The following is an 18,878-nucleotide window of genomic DNA, read 5'->3' as shown; positions in this document are numbered from 1 at the left end:
CGCGCCGCGATCCCGCATCATATCGCGTGGGTCCCGGCGCTAATCAACGGCCGGGACCCGCGGCTAATACCACACATCGCCGATCGCGGCGATGTGCGGTATTAACCCTTTAGAAGCGGCGGTCAAAGCTGACCGCCGCTTCTAAAGTGAAACTGAAAGTATCCCGGCTGCTCAGTCGGGCTGTTCGGGACCGCCGCGGTGAAATCGCGGCGTCCCGAACAGCTGATCGGACACCGGGAGGGCTCTTACCTGCCTCCTCGGTGTCCGATCGACGAATGACTGCTCCTTGCCTGAGATCCAGGCAGGAGCAGTCAAGCGTCGATAATGCTGATCACAGGCGTGTTAATACACGCCTGTGATCAGGATGAGAGATCAGTGTGTGCAGTGTTATAGGTCCCTATGGGACCTATAACACTGCAAAAAAAAAGTAAAAAAAAAGTGTTAATAAAGATCATTTAACCCCTTCCCTAATAAAAGTTTGAATCACCCCCCTTTTCCCATAAGAAAAATAAAACAGTGTAAAAAAAAAAATAAATAAACATATGTGGTATCGCCGCGTGCGTAAATGTCCGAACTATAAAAATATATCATTAATTAAGCCGTACGGTCAATGGCGTACGCGCAAAAAAATTCCAAAGTCCAAAAAAGCGTATTTTGGTAACTTTTTATAACATTAAAAAATGAATAAAAAGTGATCAAAAAGTCAGATCAAAACAAAAATCATACCAATAAAAACTTCACATCACGGCGCAAAAAATGAGTCCTCATACCGCCCCGTACGTTGAAAAATAAAAAAGTTATAGGGGTCAGAAGATGACATTTTTAAACGTATAAATTTTCCTGCATGTAGTTATGATTTTTTCCAGAAGTGCGACAAAATCAAACCTATATAAGTAGGGTATCATTTTAACCGTATGGACCTACAGAATAATGATAAGGTGTAATTTTTACTGAAATATGCACTGCGTAGAAACGGAAGCCCCCAAAAGTTACAAAATGGCGTTTTTTTTTTCGATTTTGTCGCACAATGATTTTTTTTCCGGTTTCGCCATGCATTTTTGGGTAAAATGACTGTGACTGCAAAGTAGAATTGGCGACGCAAAAAATAAGCCATAATATGGATTTTTAGGTGGAAAATTGAAAGGGTTATGATTTTTTAAAGGTGAGGAGGAAAAAACGAAAGTGCAAAAACGGAAAAACCCTGAGTCCTTAAGGGGTTAAACAGGGGAGAGGTCAGCATGCTCCACTCCCCTGCAATGTACAATGCATTTACTTTTATTTTTAAATTCCCCGCCGGGAGCCCTGAATGGCCGGTACTGAGGAGCCATTCAGGTCTCCTGGCTGGGTTTTCAAATAGAAGCGCTGCGGTGGGGAAAGATATATAGAATCACTGGGGGGGAGGGTAATATATCTGGCCCCTACAGCACTTCTATATATCTTGCCCCCCGCAGCACATTTATATATGTTCCCCCCGCAGCACATTTATATATGATCCCACCGCAGCGCATTTATATATGTCGTCCCCCCCCCCCTGGAGCGCTATCATAAGCCCCCCGGCAGCACTGTGAATGACAAGTATTCTACAGCAGCGCATCTGGCTGGCGCAATGCGCTGCTGAAAGAATACTTTCCATTCATAGCGCTGCAACGGCATCTGTATATAGATGCTCTGCAGGGGTCAGACATATATCCATATGTTTCCATATACCCCCCCCCCCCCCCCCCAGCGATTCTATATATCTTTCCCCACCCCAGCACTTCAATTTGAAAACCCCGTGGGAGCCCTGAATGGCTCCTCAGTACCAGCATTCAGGGCTCCCGGCTGGGAACTTAAAAATGAAAGTAGACACATTGTTCAGAGGAGTGGAGCATGCCGCCCGCTCCCCTGTTTAATAACTTCTGATCGCATCGGGTCTCAGAAGTGAGACCCGGTGCCATTAATCCCTCAGCCCCTGTACTACAACTCCCATCATGTAACAGAGTCAGTTGCATGATGGGGGTTGTAGCACAAACACAAATTTTGCCTCCCCAGCCACTGGCAGACTCCTGTAGCCGGGGAACTATTACTCCCATGATGGAACCAAGTCTGTTCCATGATGGTAGTACTAGTAGTCCCTCAGCACTGCAGGAGTCTGCTGATGTCACCTCTTCTGAGCATGCTCAGAAGTAACAACGGTTATTATAAACCAGGTGCAAATGGATGACATAAAGGCTCATCCGTTTGCCATAGACTTCAATGTTAAAAATAACATCTGTTAATTTACCCGGTTATTGTGATGGAAGAAAAAACGGCACATGCACTAATTTTTCTTCCGTCACAACTAATGTCCTTTATTTATGACAGGCTATAACGGGTCATAACAGATAATTAAAAAAATCCCATAGACTTGAATGGGATTTTGTAACGGACGTTTAGCATCCATTTTTAAAGCTTTTCTAACGGACGTTTATAACAGATCTTTTAACGGATGAATTTTATAAAAGGAAAGGGGCCTTACACAGAAGTTTTATGGCAATGTTTACTAACCAGTAGCTTTCCAACTGTTGCAAAACTACAATAGCCATCATACCTAGTATGCTGAGAGTTGTAGTTTTGCATTAAGAGCCACAGCCCGACACTGTTGTGTAAAGTTTTCTTTAAATCCAAAAGAGGGCGCTGTTTTTACATATTATCAATGAAACATGGGCAAAATAATATAAAAATGCCAATAGATGGCGCTGTGCACAAACTGTCCTGTTGAACCAGTGTATAACCAATAGAGGGCACCTGTGCGCGTTGTAACTCTCCAGTATAGCATACAACACAGTTACACATCCAAGAGGCGGCGCTGTTTTAATTTAACGTCAATGAAGAAGTAAATGAGTGACATCACATAATATACAATACCAATAGATGCTGGAACTGGTGTAAAAGCCCATAGAAGACGAGTAAAGATTAGATGAATGACAATATATATATATATATATATATATATATATATATATAATACTGAGCGAGTGTAAAACCAATAGACTCTCAAGCATAGCAAATAACAGTCATTAAATCCAATAGAGGAATGGATGACATTAAATACAATTCCAACAGTTTGCGCTTTACACCACAGTAGCTTCTGGTTAAACGGGTGTAAAACCTATAGAGGACGCTGTTTTTACGACGTGACGTATAACAGTGAAAAAGAAAACAAAACATAAAACCCAATAGAGGGCGCTGCGCTACACGCCAACCGATGCTGATCAGTAATTCACAGACTGATGGTACATCGCCATCTACTGGGAGTTTGGAGATTTTCTGTCACCATATTTCAAATTAGAACTAACGTATAGCGCCATCTATCGGTTTTGTATATTTTCATTTTGCCAAGGATCTTGGATGATGTACGGCGCCCTGTATTTACAGTAAAGCAATTCACAAGCATTTCCAAACAGGTGTCTCCTAATTCTAGGTCTGTGTGTACACAGGAGCGGTAGGAAAGTGTAATCATCGTTACGTGGCCCGAGCATGACGTCACATTTGGGCGTGGTATCACGTGTATGATGTCGAGGCAGATGGATGCAGGAAGTGAGTGACCCGTAGTGACACGGCCATGGAGGCGGCTGAGGAAAGCGAGAAGCCAGCGCCGAGCCGGGATCCGCATGAGGAGACATTATTGTCCTGGGAGAGGCGAGTGGGGCTTTCTTTCAGGCATTACTGTTGACAGCTTTTCGCACCTACACTTCCGAGTCATGAAGGACCCCAACGGGGGTGTTTGTTGCCCGTAGCAACCAATCACAACTTAGTTTCATATTTTAAAAGCAAATTATAAAATGAAAGCTGTGCTGTGATTGGTTGCTGTGAGCAACAGATCTTTTAGACAGTTTTGATTTCATCTTCCCCAATCTGCCTACAGTGAACTAGTCCTATATTATTTCGGCACAGATTTAGCTATGCATTTCATTGCTGTAACTGGGTCATGTGATCACCGGTCTAACCCGCAGAAAATCACTGTGCTGAAAGGGGTATTCCCAGCTCAACTAACGTAGTTAAATGGGTACTCCCATGGAAAAAAAATTCAACATCAACTGGTGCCAGAAAGTTAAAGGGGTAGTCCAGTGGTGAAAAACTTATCCCCTATCCTAAGGATAGGGGATAAGTTTGAGATCGCGGGGGGTCCGACCGCTGGGGCCCCCCGCGATCTCTCTGTACGGGGCCCCCTCTCTCTTCCGAGATAGCGGGTGTCGACCCCCGCACGAGGCGGCGGCCGACACGCCCCCTCAATACATCTCAATGGCAGAGCCGGAGATTGCCGAAGGCAGCTCTTCGGCTCTGCCATAGAGTTGTATTGAGGGGGCGTGTCGGCCGCCGCTTCGTGCGGAGGTCGACACGCCCCCTTCCCGCGGGCTGTCGGGGCTCCGTACAGGAGATCGCGGGGGGCCCCAGGGGTCGGACCCCCCGCGATCTGCAACTTATCCCCTATCCTTAAGTCACCACTGGACTACTCCTTTAAACAGATTTGTAAATTACTTCTATTTACCCCTTAACGACACCAGCCATAAATGTACGTCTTGGTGAGCTGGTAGTTAACGCACTAGGATGTACATTTCATAACCGCAGGCATCGGAGCGATACTCCGGTCATGCGCGGCAGGTCCCGGCGGGACCCGGCGGTAATGGCGGACATCAGCGATCGCACGGATGTCAGCCATTAACCCCTCAGATGCCGTGATCAATGCAGATCACGGCATCTGCAGCATCGCGATCATTAAAATGGATGATCGGATCGCCGGCAGCGCTGCCGTGGCGATCTGATCATCCAGAACGGCAGACGGAGGTCCCCTCACCTGCCTCCGCTGCCTTCCACGAGTTTTCTGCTCTGGTCTGCGATCGAGAAGACCAGAGCAGAAGATGACGAATAACACTGATCAATTCTATGTCCTATGCATAGCACTGAACAGTATTAGCAATCAAATGATTGCTATAAATAGTCCCCTATGGGGACTATTAAAGTGTAAAAATAAAAGTAAAAAAAGTTTTTTTTAAAAAGTAAAATAAATGTGAATACCCCCTCCCCAATTAAAACGTAAATTGTCCCATTTTCCTTATTTCACCCTCAAAAAGTGTAAAAATAAAAATAATATTTTTTTTGCATACATATTTGGTATCGTCGCGTGCGTAAATATCCCAACTATTAAAATAAAATGTTAATGATACCATACGGTGAACGGCGTGAACGTAAAAAAAAAAGTCCAAAATAGCTGCTTTTTATAACATTTTATTAAAAAAAAAAAAAAAAAAAAAGGATTAAAAGTTTTATATAAGCAAATATGGTATCAATAAACAGTACAGATCACAGGGCAAAAAATGAGCCCTCATACCACCGCTTATACGGAAAAATGAAAAAGTTATAGGTCTTCAAAATAGGGGGATTTTAAACGTACTAATTTGGTTAAAAAGTTTGCGATTTTTTTTTTTAAGCGCAACAGTAATAGAAAAATATGTTGTAATTTTTACCGTAAATTGTACGCCGTGAAAACGAAACCTTCCAAAATATGCAAAGTGTGGTTTTCTTTTTAATTTACCAACACAAATGGTATTTTTTTGGTTGCGCCATACATTTTATGGTAAAGTGAGTGATGGCATTACAACGGACAACTGGCCGCGCAAAAAACAAGCCCTCATACTAGTCTTTGGATGAAAATATAAAAGAGTTATGATTTTTTGAAGGCGAGGAGGAAAAAACGAAAACGTAAAAATAAAATTGTCTGAGACCTTAATGCCCAAATGGGCTGAGTCCTTAAGGGGTTAAAAATCTTAATCCTTACAGTACTTATCAGCTGCTGTAACTACAGAGTAAGTTCTTTTCTTTTTACATTTCTTTTCTGTCTGACCACAGGGCTCTCTGCTGACACCTCTGTCCATGTCAGGAACTGTCCAGAACAGGAGAGGTTTGCTATGGGGATTTGCACCTGCCCTGGACAGTTCCTGTCATGAACAGAGGTGTCATCAGAGAGCACTGTGGTCAGACAGAAAGAAATTTCAAATAAATAATGGAAGGGTTAAGATTTTTAACATCTTAAGGATGCAGGGCGTACCTGTACACCCTGCGCCCGGTCCCGGTATATAACGCAGGGTCATGCCATGACCCTGTGTCATATGGGGTCGGTCCCGGAGGCAAATGAAAGCCGGGACCCTGGGCTAATAGCGTGTGGCACTGATTGTTGTGTCGCGCGCTATTAATCCTTTAGACGCAGTGTTCAAAGTTGATCGCCACGTCTAATGAAAGTGAAAGCTTCCCAAAGCTCAGTCGGGCTGATCGGGACCATCGTGGTGAAATCGCGATGTCCCGATCAGCTAGAACGCGAGCGGAGGGTGCCTTACCTGCCTCCATTGCGTCAGATCGGCGATTGATTGCTCCAAGCCTAAAATACAGGCTTGAGCAATCGACCGCCGATAACACTGATCTTTGCCGTGTTAATGCACAGTAATGATCTGTGTATAAAATCGGTATGTTCAGTGTAATAGCCACTAGGGGGGCAAAAAAGTGTGGAAAAAAGTTAATAAAGGACATTTAACCCCTTTCCCTAATAAAAGTAAGAATCACCCCCCTTTTCCCATTTCCAAAAAAAAAAAACTATAAACTGTGTAAATAAAAATAAACATGTGGGATCGCCACGTGCGGAAATGTCCAAACTATAAAAATATATAATGAATTAAACCGCACGGTCAATGACGTACCCACAAACAAAATCCAAAGTCCAAAATAGCGTATTTTTGGTAACTTTTTATACAATGAAAAATGAATAAATAGCAATCAAAAAGTCTGATCAATACAAATATGGTACCAATAAAAACTTCAAATCACAGTGCAAAAAATGAGCCCTCATACCGGCCCGAATGCGGAAAAATAAAAAAGTTATAAGAGTCAGAAGATGACAATTTTAAACGAATACATTTTCCTGCATGTAGTTATGATTTTATTGAAAGATGGAGGCAGGGAGCGAGCGCAGGTTGAATGAAAAAGGACCGATGCCCGGCCGCATCAGTCCTTTTTCAGGCGTGATGTCACGCCAGGCTGCAGCCGGCCACTAGGAGGGAGACCCTTAGTGGCCGGTTTTCAAATGTAAGTTAAAGCATTTTAATAAAAAAAAAAAAAAAAAATAATAAAAGTACCGTATTTATCGGCGTATAACACGCACTTTTTAGGCTAAAATTTTTAGCCTAAAGTCTGTGTGCATGTTATACGCCGATACACCCCCAGGAAAGGCAGGGGGAGAGAGGCCGTCGCTGCCCGCTTCTCTCCCCCTGCCTTTCCTGGGGTCTAGAGCGCTGCTGTCGGCCCTTTTCACCCCCTGGTTATCGGGGGGAGAGAAGGGGCAGCGGCACCCATTGCCGGCGCCGCTGCCCCGTTGTCTCCCCCCATCCCCGGTGGCATAATTACCTGAGTCGGGTCCGCGCTGCTCCAGGCCTCCGTCGTGCGTCCCCGGCGTCGTTGCTATGCGCTGAACGGCGCGGCGCATGACGTCAGAGCGCCGCGCCGTGCATAGCAACGACGCTGGTCCCCAGCACGACGGAGGCCTGGAGCAGCGCGGACCCGACTCAGGTAATTATGCCACCGGGGATGGGGGGAGGCAACGGGGCAGCGGCGCCGGCAATGGGTGCCGCTGCCCCTTCTCTCCCCCTGGCTGTCGGCGCCGCTTCTCTCCCCCTGGCTATCGGCGCCGGCACCGATAGTCAGGGGGACAGAACGGGCAGCGGCGCCGATAACCAGGGGGTGAAAAGGGCCGACAGCAGCGCTCTAGACCCCAGGAAAGGCAGGGGGAGAGAAGCGGGCAGCGACGGCCTCTCTCCCCCTGCCTTTCCTGGGGGTGTATCGGGGTATACACGTGCACACACGCACCCTCATTTTATCATGGATATTTGGGTAAAAAACTTTTTTTACCCAAATATCCTTGGTAAAATGAGGTTGCGTGTTATAGGCCGGTGCGTGGTATACCCCGATAAATACGGTATATTAGAGATACGTTGTAGTACTACAACATATCAAAAAATAAAGTTGGTGACAGTGCCCATTTAAATAAAACCACAATTATGCACATTTTGGAGGGTTTCGTTTTCACACTGTAAACTTTACGGTAAAAAATGACGTGTTCTTTATTCTGTGGGTCAATTTGATTAAAATGCTACCCATGGCTAGATACTTTTATATTTTTGTACCGCTTAAAAAAAATTACATTTTTCAACTTTTTTCTTACACTTTTTATGTCCCCATAGGGGACTATCTATAGCAATCATTTGATTGCTAATACTGTTCAGTGCTATGCATAGGACAAAGCACTGATCAGAATTATCGGCTATCTCCTGATCTGGTCTGCTCGATCTCAGACCAGAACAGGAGACGCCGAGAGACGGACGGAGGCAGGTGAGGGGACCTCCGTCCGCCATTTCAGATGATCGGATTGCCGCGGCAGTGCTGCGGGCGATCCGATCATCTATTTTAATGCGCACATTGCCGCAGATGCCGTGATCTGTACTGATCATGGCATCTGAGGGGTTAATGGTGGACATCCGTGCAATCGCGGATGTCGGCCATTACCGGCGGGTCCCTGACTGCTCATAGCACCCGGAACCTGCCGTGTATGACACGAGCAACGCTCCGATGCTTGCGGTCATACACAGGACGTAAATGTATGTCCTGGTGCGCGAAGTACTGACAAGCCAGGACGTACATTTACTAATGGGTTAAAATAACTCACAGCAGCAAGGGTTAAAACACAGAAAAAGTAAAGAAAAACTTTTAGTGTAACCAAACATATGGTAGCGCAACCAAACATATGGTGGTCCTGTAATAGCCAATCTGTGTAGATCATAGGTAATAAAATCCCAACATTCCAACTGTCAATCCTCTTTCTTGCTGCTCACAGCTGATTAGTACAATTTTTCTCTCTCGTGCCATAATTTTCCATCCAACTTCCATATTCCATAGTTTTTTCATGCTCCCATATTTCTCTTTATTTTGTCCACTTACTGTATATCTTCATTTATCTTACTTTCTCTTCCATCCCAATTTCTTTCACTTATAGGAGATGTCGTTAATCTAGAAATTACTCTAAACACATGCATTTATATAATGGCCCTCATTTACTATTGCAAACCCGACCTGTTTTGTCGGGTTGTGCGCCAGATTCTGTCGCATTGCGCCAGAAATTCTGTCTGCGTAGCCGCCGGGGAAAGGGGGCATGGTCTCCGAAAGGGGGCTTCTTCCCAACATTTTCACAAAAACACAACATATTTACTAAGGTTTCCACATACAATGTGGCAGATTTGAGGTGAGGAAAACCAGACAGATCAGAGCATGTGTAAAAACAGCAACACTCTTAGTAAATGAGGGCCATTTTCTTTAATTGTTCATATATATACTTACCGATTCTCTCCTTCTCTCTGCTCTTCTTGTGGCTCCCGTCCAACATTGACAGGAACACTCCATTCGCGATCCGTGTCCTCTTCTCCTCTGTGACGCACTTCTTTTCAGCCCAGCGCCCATATTTGATTTGCGCACATGCGCATTGCTATTTTCTTCCCGTCCTCTCACTTTTCGTGAGACTGGCGGCGCAGCTGGTTCGCATCAGCTGTTTTTCCCGCCCCTTCTCTTTCCTCACAAGTATCTTGCTTCATGGACATCGCTGCCTCGACGCTGCTATAGATTGTAACACATATATTGTTACCTGTTTTTTATAATCTCATTTCTTGCTGCAAATATTCTTATACTTGCTGCATATTAAACCATTTTATTATTATTTCTCCTCATATATATTTTATTTTTCCTCTGTACAATAGTCATTACCTTGAGTTCTGAGGGAAATGTTATTCCCCTTCAGACATTAGGGAATATACTTTTATTAATGAGGAATATGTACAGAACATTGCTTCTAAGTCTCTCAACAAAACAGTTGATTCAGCTATTCAGGGTGCTATATCCACACATTTCCAAATCGCCCTGGTCCTTCAACACCCTCTGACCTTTTTTGGTCGGCAGATGACTCATCCTCTTGGCCTTTTGGCTAAGATCAAGTGTAGTATCTGTTCTTATCAGTTTTCATGCTGGTGGGGATGGGTGCTGCATGGAGGATGCAGGTGTACCAGGGCTTTCTGGGGCTGGTTCTGAGGAATCAGCTCGACGGCTGCCCCGATGTGACCTGTTCCCTCCGGGTCTCGCCATGAGGCTGAGAGGGTCTAGAGCCGAGGTACTTTTGTGCCTCGGGGAGTGGTGACCCCGAGGTGCCGAAACTCACTGGGAGGATAGACTCACTGAGTTGAAGCACGGGCACCATAATCTCTTCACCTTGTGGCACTCACCTCTTGATTCCCGGCCTTCTGGCTAGGATCAGAGAAATTTTTATAGATCCGGCCGGATGTCCGGGCAGTATATCTGCACACATTCACTTATTTATTTCTTTTTTGTCTCACTGTGTCACTTTTTGCGTGTTGTGTGTTCACAGGATTTGTCAGGATGCGGTAGCCCTTCTGGGTGTCCCTCCTGGCGGTCTAGGGGAGGTGTGTGTGGCCATTAGGTTCCGCACCTCCCTGCAAACACCCCGGGTACTCCTGCTTTGGCAGGGTACCTACCGTTATCGGCTCTGCGGGCAGATACCTTGGCTAACGCCAAGGGGGATGCCGGGAGCATTTGTGGTCCCCTAGTAGCTTCGGCGAAAAGGGACATCGAACCTGGAACCTCGCAGGTACCCTTTGGTCCGGAGGCGAAGGGTAAGGTTTGTTGGGGGGCCTCTTTCCTATCGGAGAAGGGCTTGCGATAGACCGCATCCTTTGTGCACGTTTTTTTTGTGTAACACGTTTACACTTTGGGTGAATCGAGAGCACGTTCCTCGGCTTTAAAAAAAAAAATACCCTCAGTCCGTGAGGAAGTATCTCATAAACGGAATTTGAAACCCTCCTTTAGACAAAAACCTGACTCTTATGTCATCTCTAGTCAGTCTTCCAATTCTGACTCGGATTCCTCTGCAGAGGAACATGACTCCCAATATGAGGATGTATCAGGATCTGATAATGATGACGCCTTGTCCATACATGATACTGCTGAGAATACTATTTAGACAGTTCTTGTAATACCTATTTTGATCCAGTGCATGTTACACATCCACACTCAGGAGAATGGGTACCACACCCTAACGTAGCTTAATATGTACAGTCTTACTTTAAAAAGCCACTTGACAAAAAAGATAGGAACAAACTCATGTCCCAGACCTTCTCTTCCTGACATTACTACTATGACCCCTGACATTGACCTAACTTTAGTCAAATTTTTGGCAAAATCAGGGAAGAATCCCAAAAAAGGCTTAGACCGCTCACTGAAGTCCTGCCAAGACAAACTTATAAATATTTTAGGTCCTTTGACCAAAATTATGAACCTCACCTCCAATGCACCTATTGATCCTCACATTCTCCATGGCTGGATTCAAAGGGCGCTCTGCTTTTTTGGCAACACAAATTCGGTCTTGTCTTCGGAACGAAGACGTTCCATTTTGCTTAAGTTGGATCCCCAATTTACTCACCTAGCCTCAACAGAACATGGACCTCTAAGGAGGGATTATTATTTGGAGATTCCTTTATTAAGGAACTGAATAAGTATATAGGCTTATTCTCCAACCTTGATAAGGCAGAGACCTCTCTTAAAAAGGTCTTACACTCAATGGTTTTCTCTAAGGCTGGGAAAGGCAGGGGCCTCTTTCTCAGCCGCAACAACCAGGAAAGACAACCTCAGGATCCTACTCTTCAGCTCCCTTCTTCCCCTATCGTGGGAGACCATGGTGATATAGAGGTTCCAGGGGATTCCAAAAGACAAGACCTTCTTCAGGTGAGCTTACCTCCTTTTTTTCTTTCCGATATTCCTCTAGGAGGCAGACTAACCCTTTTTTCCAGATTTGGTCTACGATCACTGCCAACTCTTGGATCTTAAATACGGTAAAAGGTTATCAAATAGAGTTTATATCTCTTCCCTTTCAAACTCATCTCCCTCATCCTATCCATTTTTCGAAACAAGACCAAATCCTTTATAGATTTGGAAATTCAGGAACTTCATTCAAAAAAAATGCTATCATTCCAGTAGATTACCCTTCACAGGGATTCCTCAGCAATCTTTTCCTCGTCAAAAAGAAAAATGGTGGTCACAGACCGGTCATAAATCTCAGAACTCTCAACACCTTTGTCAAATACCACCATTTGAAAATGGAGGGAATTCATCTCTTAAGAGATCTTCTACTCCATGGAGATTGGCTCATCAAGATAGATCTCAATGACGCCTATCTCACGGTTCCTATTCACCCTTCTTTTCAACCTTATCTCCAATTATCTTGGAAAAACCTGATATGGCAGTTCACTTGCCTTCCATTCGGTCTAGCATTTGCCCCATGGTTCTTCATCAAACTGATGAAACCAGTAGTTGCTCTTCTGCAAAGTCGAGGTGTTTGTCTGATCATATACTTAGACGATATTTTGATCATGGCTCAATCTCTTCATCTTATCCAACTACATATGCAATGGACTCATTCTCTCCTTACAGACCTAGGGTTTGTTATAAATTTCTAAAAGTCTGTATTGACCCCTTCAAGGTAAGTGGAATTTCTAGGATTCATAGTGAACACCAACTTAGATATCTTAAGTCTTCCGTCGAGATGACAAAACAATTCAACGGGAAATTTGTTCGGTTTTGAACAAGAATCTTATTTCTTTGAGGAACATTGCTCGCATTGTGGGCCTTCTATCTGCCTCCATACAGGCTATTTTTCCAGCCCCTTTACATTACAGGGCCTTAAAAACGTCTCAAAATTCAATACCTTCAAAATGGTCTGGAGTACTCAGATTTGATATCCCTTACTCCAGAGACGAAAGAAGAATTACTTTGGTGGCTTTATCATTTAGAATCTTGGAATGGGAAAGACATTCCTTTCATCCCTTTCCAGATTTTTCCATAGAATCAGATGCGAGCCTTCTGGGCTGGGGGTGCTTGCTGTAACCATCTCTCCACTGGAGGGAAATGGTCCTCAGACGAATCATTCCTGCATATCAATTGTCTGGAACTTCTAGCCGGCTTTTTTGCACTCAAGTCCTTTGTGAAAAACAAGTCCGATTGTTGTATTTTTCTTCAGATGGACAAAGTTTTGGCTGTTCAATACGTCAATCGTTTAGGGGGTACGAAATCGAAACCTTTAGCGGATATCACCAAAGATTTCTGGCACTTCTGCCTGAATAGGAACATTGTCCTCAAAGCAGAATACCTTCCCGGTCTTTCGAACAGTATTGCAGATTGGAACTCTCGTTATCTCGTAGATGCCAGCGATTGACGTCTGGATCCCAGGGCTGTGGAGTCAGTAGATAAATGTTCTGACTCCGGAGTTTTTTGTACTTCCAACTCCGACTCCCCAACTCCGACTCCTCTGTATTAATATGCGAATGTATTTTATACATTCCTTGAAGTAAAGAAAGGCAACATACATGTCATTACCACAGGACTACTGGCTGGGAAGTCAACAGTCTACTGTATTGAACAGTTTTTGTTCTGATCTGCTGCTGAAGATAGGGCAGTGGGAGGATCCAGGAAGGGGCATTTATTATAAAACATGATTTCCCTAGTACAGTGGTCGGCAAGCTGCGGCTCACGAGCCACATGCGGCTCTTCACGCACTTTAATGCGGCTCTTGCAGTGCGGTCGGGCCGCGGCGGCCGCCCATGCACACTGGTAACATACAAGGGCCTGATACTAGTATCAGGCCCTTGTATGCAGGGCAGCAGCGGCAGCATAGTGCCGACCACTGCTGTATACTAAAAACCATGGTGCCTCCAGCTGTTGTGAAACTACAACTCCCAGCATGCCCGTACTGGCAAAGGCTGTCCGGGCATGCTGGTAGTTGTAGTTTCACAACAGCTGGAGGCCCCCTGGTTTTTAGTTTACAGTATTAGTTTTTACCTGCTCTGGCCGGCCCCCGCCTGCAGCCGCACCGGGCAGATAATCTTTTTTTTCTTACACAGGGATGTGTCCGGGATGCCGGACATCCCTGTGTCCCGAAAAATCTTTTCGGGACATAAGGATGTCCGCGGGTCACTAACCATTCCCCGCCCGCCACGCGTCCTCCTCCGGTCTTCCTGCGATCCTCCGCCTCTCTATGGTTGTACGCAGTGACGTCCCGTGCGTACAACCATAGAGGCGCAGGAGTACCAGGAGGACCGGACGAAGACGCGCGCCAGCCGGAGCCTGGTAAGTGACCGGCGGCACGTCATCTTCAGTGTTCCGGTCACCGCTGCTCCGGTTCCGGCACCTACTGCTGTGGTCCATAAGCCATAGCAGTAGATGGTGACCCCGGGCCGGAGGAGCAGTGACCGGAACACTGTGGGGGGCAGTATACAGACATACAGCCTCCAGCCGTACACTGTATATTGCTTGAAGCTGTATGTCTGTGGGGGGGGGGAAGCTGCCTACCATTGTGGGGAAACTATACTGCCAACCATTGGGGGGGGGGGGAGCTGCCTACCATTGTGGGGGGAACTATACTGCCAACTATTGTGGGGGGGAGCTGCCTACCATTGTGGGGGAACTATACTGCCAACTATTGTGGGGGAACTATACTGCCAACTATTGTGGGGGAACTATACTGCCAACTATTGTGGGGGAACTATACTGCCAACTATTGTGGGGGGGAGCTGCCTACCATTGTGGGGGAACTATACTACCAACTATTGTGGGGGGAGCTGCCTACTATTGTGGGGGAACTTCCTAATATTGTGGGGGGGGGGGGGAAGCTGCCAACTATTGTGGGGGAGCTGCCTACTATTGTGGGGGAGCTGCTGACCTAATGTGGGGGAGCTGCTGACCTAATGTGGGGGAGCTGTCTACTATTGTGGGGGAGCTGCTGACCTAATGTGGGGGAACTGCTGACCTAATGTGGGGGAGCTGTCTACTATTGTGGGGGAACTGCTGACCTAATGTGGGGGAGCTGCCTACTATTGTGGGGGAACATGCTGCCTACCTAATGCGGGGGAACTATACTGCCTACCTAATGGCGGGGGGGGGGGGACAACAAGGTACCATACATCACGGTAAGAGGGGACTGCTACTGCGAGTATATCCCAAACTCTATATTTTAACTGTGAAAGTTGGGGGTCGTCTTATACGCCAACATATACGGTATATGTGAGAGGCACATGTCAGGGGGCATTATATGTGGGGGCACATGAAAGGGGGCATTATAAGTGAGGAGCACATGTCAGGGGGGCATTATATTGTGAGGGGCACAGGACATGGGGTATTATATATAAGGGGCACATGTCAGGGGGGCATTATATATGAGGGGCACATGGCAGGGGGGCATTATATGTGGGGGCAAATGACAGGACCCCCCCCTGTCATGTGCCCCCACATATAATAAAAACTCATTGAAACTAAAAACAGTGTACCATCCTATGTATTTTCGATTTTAAAAATTTGGCTCTCAAAATAAATTTCAATCGTGGTTTTGGCGAGATTTGGCTCAGTTGAAAAAAAAGGTTGCCCACCACTGCCCTAGTAGAATCCCATAGTCATGTTTAACCCCTTAAGGACTTAGGACATATGAGTACGTCCTAAGTCCGGTCCCTGTCTACAACGCGGGGTCCTGGCGGGACCCCGCGTCATAGCGGGATGGTCCCGGCGCCTATTCACAGCCGGGACCCGCGGCTAATAGCACGCAGCCGCGATCATTCGGCCACGGGCTATTAACCCTTCCGATGCGGCGCTCAAAGCTGAGCGCCGCATCGAAAGTGAAAGTAAATGCTTCCCGGCTGCTCAGTCGGGCTGATCGGGGTCATCGCGATAAAATCGCGATGCCCCGATCAGCTACCCAGAGAGAAGAAGGTCCCTACCTTCCTCCCGTGGCGTCTGGGCTCTGATTGATTGCTCCATGCCTGAGTTACAGGCTGGAGCAATCAACCGCCGATTACACAGCTTGTTGCCATGCAACGGCAAGGCAACAATCTGTGTATGCAATCAGCCATTGCAAGCTCATAGGTCCCTATAGGAGCTATGAGCTCGCAAAAAAAAAGTGTAAAAAAAAAAGTTAACCCTTTCAGGTATTCCCTTCTGAATTAAAAGTTTAAATCACCCGGCATTTCCTAGTAACAAAATAAAACTGTGTAAATAAAAATAAACATATGTAGTATCGCCGCGTGCGGAAATGTCCGAATTATTAAAAAATATATCTTTATTCAAACCGGACGGTCAATGGCGTGCGCGCAATAAAATTCCAAAGTCCAAAATAGTGTATTTTTGGTCACTATTTATATCATGAAAAAGTGAATAAAAAGTGATCAATAAGTCCGATCAATACAAAAAGGGTACCGCTAATAACTTCAGATCACGGCGCAAAATGAGCCCTCATACCGACCCATACGCGGTAAAATAAAATAGTTATAGGGGTCAGAAGATGACAATTTTAAACGTATAAATTTTCCTGCATGTAGTTATGATTTTTTTCAGAAGTACGACAAAATCAAACCGATATCAGTAGGGTATCATTTTAAACGTATGGACCTACAGAATAAAGAGTGTGTCATTTTTACCGAAAAATGGACTGCGTAGAAACAGAAGCCCCCAAAATGTACAAAATGGCGTTTTTTTTTCAATTTTGTCTCACAATGATTTTTTTTTCCATTTCGCCTTAGATTCTTGGGTAAAATAACTGATGTCATTACAAAGTAGAATTGGTGACGCAAAAATTAAGCCATCATATGGATTTTTAGGTGCAAAATTGAAAGGGTTATGATTTTTTAAAGGCAAGGAGGAAAAAACGAAAATGTTAAAACGTGAAATCGCTCAGTCCTTAAGGGGTTAAAGGGGTACTCTGCCCCTAGACATCTTATCCCCTATCCAAAGGATAGGGGATAAGATGTCAGATCACCGGGGTCCCACTGCTGGCGACCCCCGGGATCGCTGCTGTGGCACCGCGCTTTCATTACTACACAGATTGGGTTCGCTCTGTGCGTAATGACGGGTGATACAGGGGACGGAGCAGCGTGACGTCATGGCTCTGCCCCTCGTGACATCATGGCCCTCCCCCTTAATGCAAGTCTATGGCAGGGGGCATGACGACCGCCACACCCCCTCCCATAGACTTGTATTGAGGGGGCAGGCCGTGACATCACGAGGGGCGGAGCCGTGACGTAACGATTCTCTGGCCCCTGTATCGCCCGTCATTACGCACAGAGCGAACTCGCTCTGTGCAGTAACGATAGCGCGTTGCCGCAGCGGCGATCCTGGCACCCCGGCGATCTGACATCTTATCCCCTATCCTTTGGATAGGGGACAAGATGTCTAGGGGCAGAGTACCCCTTTAAGCTAACAATCGAGTTTACAAGTTTTTATAGCTTTAGCTGAATGGCAGCAGTTTTTCCAATGACAGCTTCAGTCTTGAACTATTGATCCTCCATTCCCTTCACTTATACAAGTGTCTCTAGTCCTGCAAAAAACATATTTACTTAATCCCTTATCAGTGAGAGGCTAGGTTACCCATGGGTTCCCTGTAACAGCAGAACACAACACTATGGAAAGTAGAAGTACTGCCGCTCCTAATTGTGCGTTGTGTGCCATATAGTAAAGCACATGAAAAGCATGCTTCTTCACGGTCACTTAACGTGTTCGTTTTTCAGTTACGTGAGGCACTGCATGCATTGATCTTTATTCTTACAGTAGAGAAGTCATTAATTATAACTTTTTGTGAATTGGGACATTTAAACTTGCTTTCTTTTTTTTTTTGTATTCCAATCTAAATTTAGTAGGAGTCGGAATCGGTGCATTGTTTGCCGACTTCGACTCCAGGTACCCATAATTTCGTCCGACTCCGACTCCACAGCCCTGCTGGATCCTTTCATTTTTTCTCATCTCAATTTTCATTGGGGTCCCTTATATTTAGACCTTTTCGTTTCTCATCTAAATCGTCAACTCCCCCTGTTCTTCAGTTGGCGCCACTATCCAGAAGCATTAGGCGTAGACGCTCTCCTTCAATTTTTGCCTTCAGAAACCCTATATGCCTTTCCTCCCTTTTCTCTGATTCCCAGAGTCCTTCTCCACATTCTTTCACAGAAATTGAAAGTAGTGTTGATAACTCCTTGGTGGCCATCCCAAGCGTGGTTCCCTCAACTTCTAGGAATGACGGTGGATTTTCCTCAAATCTGTCCTTCTGGATCCTTCCGGGAACCCCCATCCTCTTATTTTTTCAGAAACCCTATCTATAGTAGCTTGGCTTGTATCTGGGGATTCTCGCGCGATCAAGGACTTTCACAAACATCTAGATCTTTCAGATGCACGGGCACCAGGCACCAAATCTGCTTACAGATCTTACTGTTAAACTTGGTCTCATTGGTGCACACAACGGGATCTGGATCTCGTTCACTCTTCTTTAAATGATATCTTGAACTTCCTTTCTTCCTCTTTTGACATGGGTAAAGCTTACCGTACCATTAATTTTTATCGTTCTGCTATCTCTTCAAATCATTTACCGATTGACTCTTTGCCAGTAGGTAGACATCCTTTGGTTTGTAGACTTTTAAAAGGTATTCGTTTTCGAAGACCTCCTCTCCCCAAATATACTTCTACTTGGATGTTAATTTAGTTTTATATTTTCTTGACTCTCTGGGTCCTAATGACGCTCTATCTTTGAAGTTTCTTTCCTTTAAGCTTTCTATGCTTTCATGTCTAATCTCTTGTAAGAGAGTCTCTGACGTTTAAGCCTTAGATATCTCTCATAGATCTTTTTCTCCTCATGGAGTTTTATTTAATATTTACAATGTTATGAAAACAAATGCTTTATGTCATCCTTCCTCTTCTCAATTATTGATTTCTAACTCTAGACCTCATCTTCCTGT

General features: G+C 45.3%; 1 protein-coding gene and 1 pseudogene across 5 annotated transcripts in view; both read left to right on the top strand.

Moving 5' to 3' along the window:
- Window positions 1–18,878, top strand: part of ENDOV (endonuclease V) — a 124,964-nt gene that overhangs the window by 49,343 nt on the left and 56,743 nt on the right. The window contains exon 2 of one of the 5 annotated variants that reach the window (XM_056548188.1): window positions 3,443–3,660. The exons of 1 other annotated variant lie outside the window; for it this stretch is intronic. In XM_056548188.1, coding sequence (XP_056404163.1) covers window positions 3,584–3,660 — 77 coding nt within the window. In that variant the 5' untranslated portion in view covers window positions 3,443–3,583. Of the gene's footprint in view, window positions 1–3,176; window positions 3,661–18,878 lie in introns of those variants that run through there. 3 more of the 5 variants (XM_056548193.1, XM_056548189.1, XM_056548190.1) reach the window with 3 other exon arrangements.
- Window positions 10,014–10,173, top strand: LOC130297184 (U2 spliceosomal RNA; annotated as a pseudogene).

This window comes from Hyla sarda, chromosome 12 (assembly GCF_029499605.1).
Source record: "Hyla sarda isolate aHylSar1 chromosome 12, aHylSar1.hap1, whole genome shotgun sequence".
Lineage (NCBI taxonomy): Eukaryota > Metazoa > Chordata > Amphibia > Anura > Hylidae > Hyla > Hyla sarda.
Note: the sequence above shows the minus strand (reverse complement) of the source record. Positions and strands in the feature narration are given on the sequence as shown.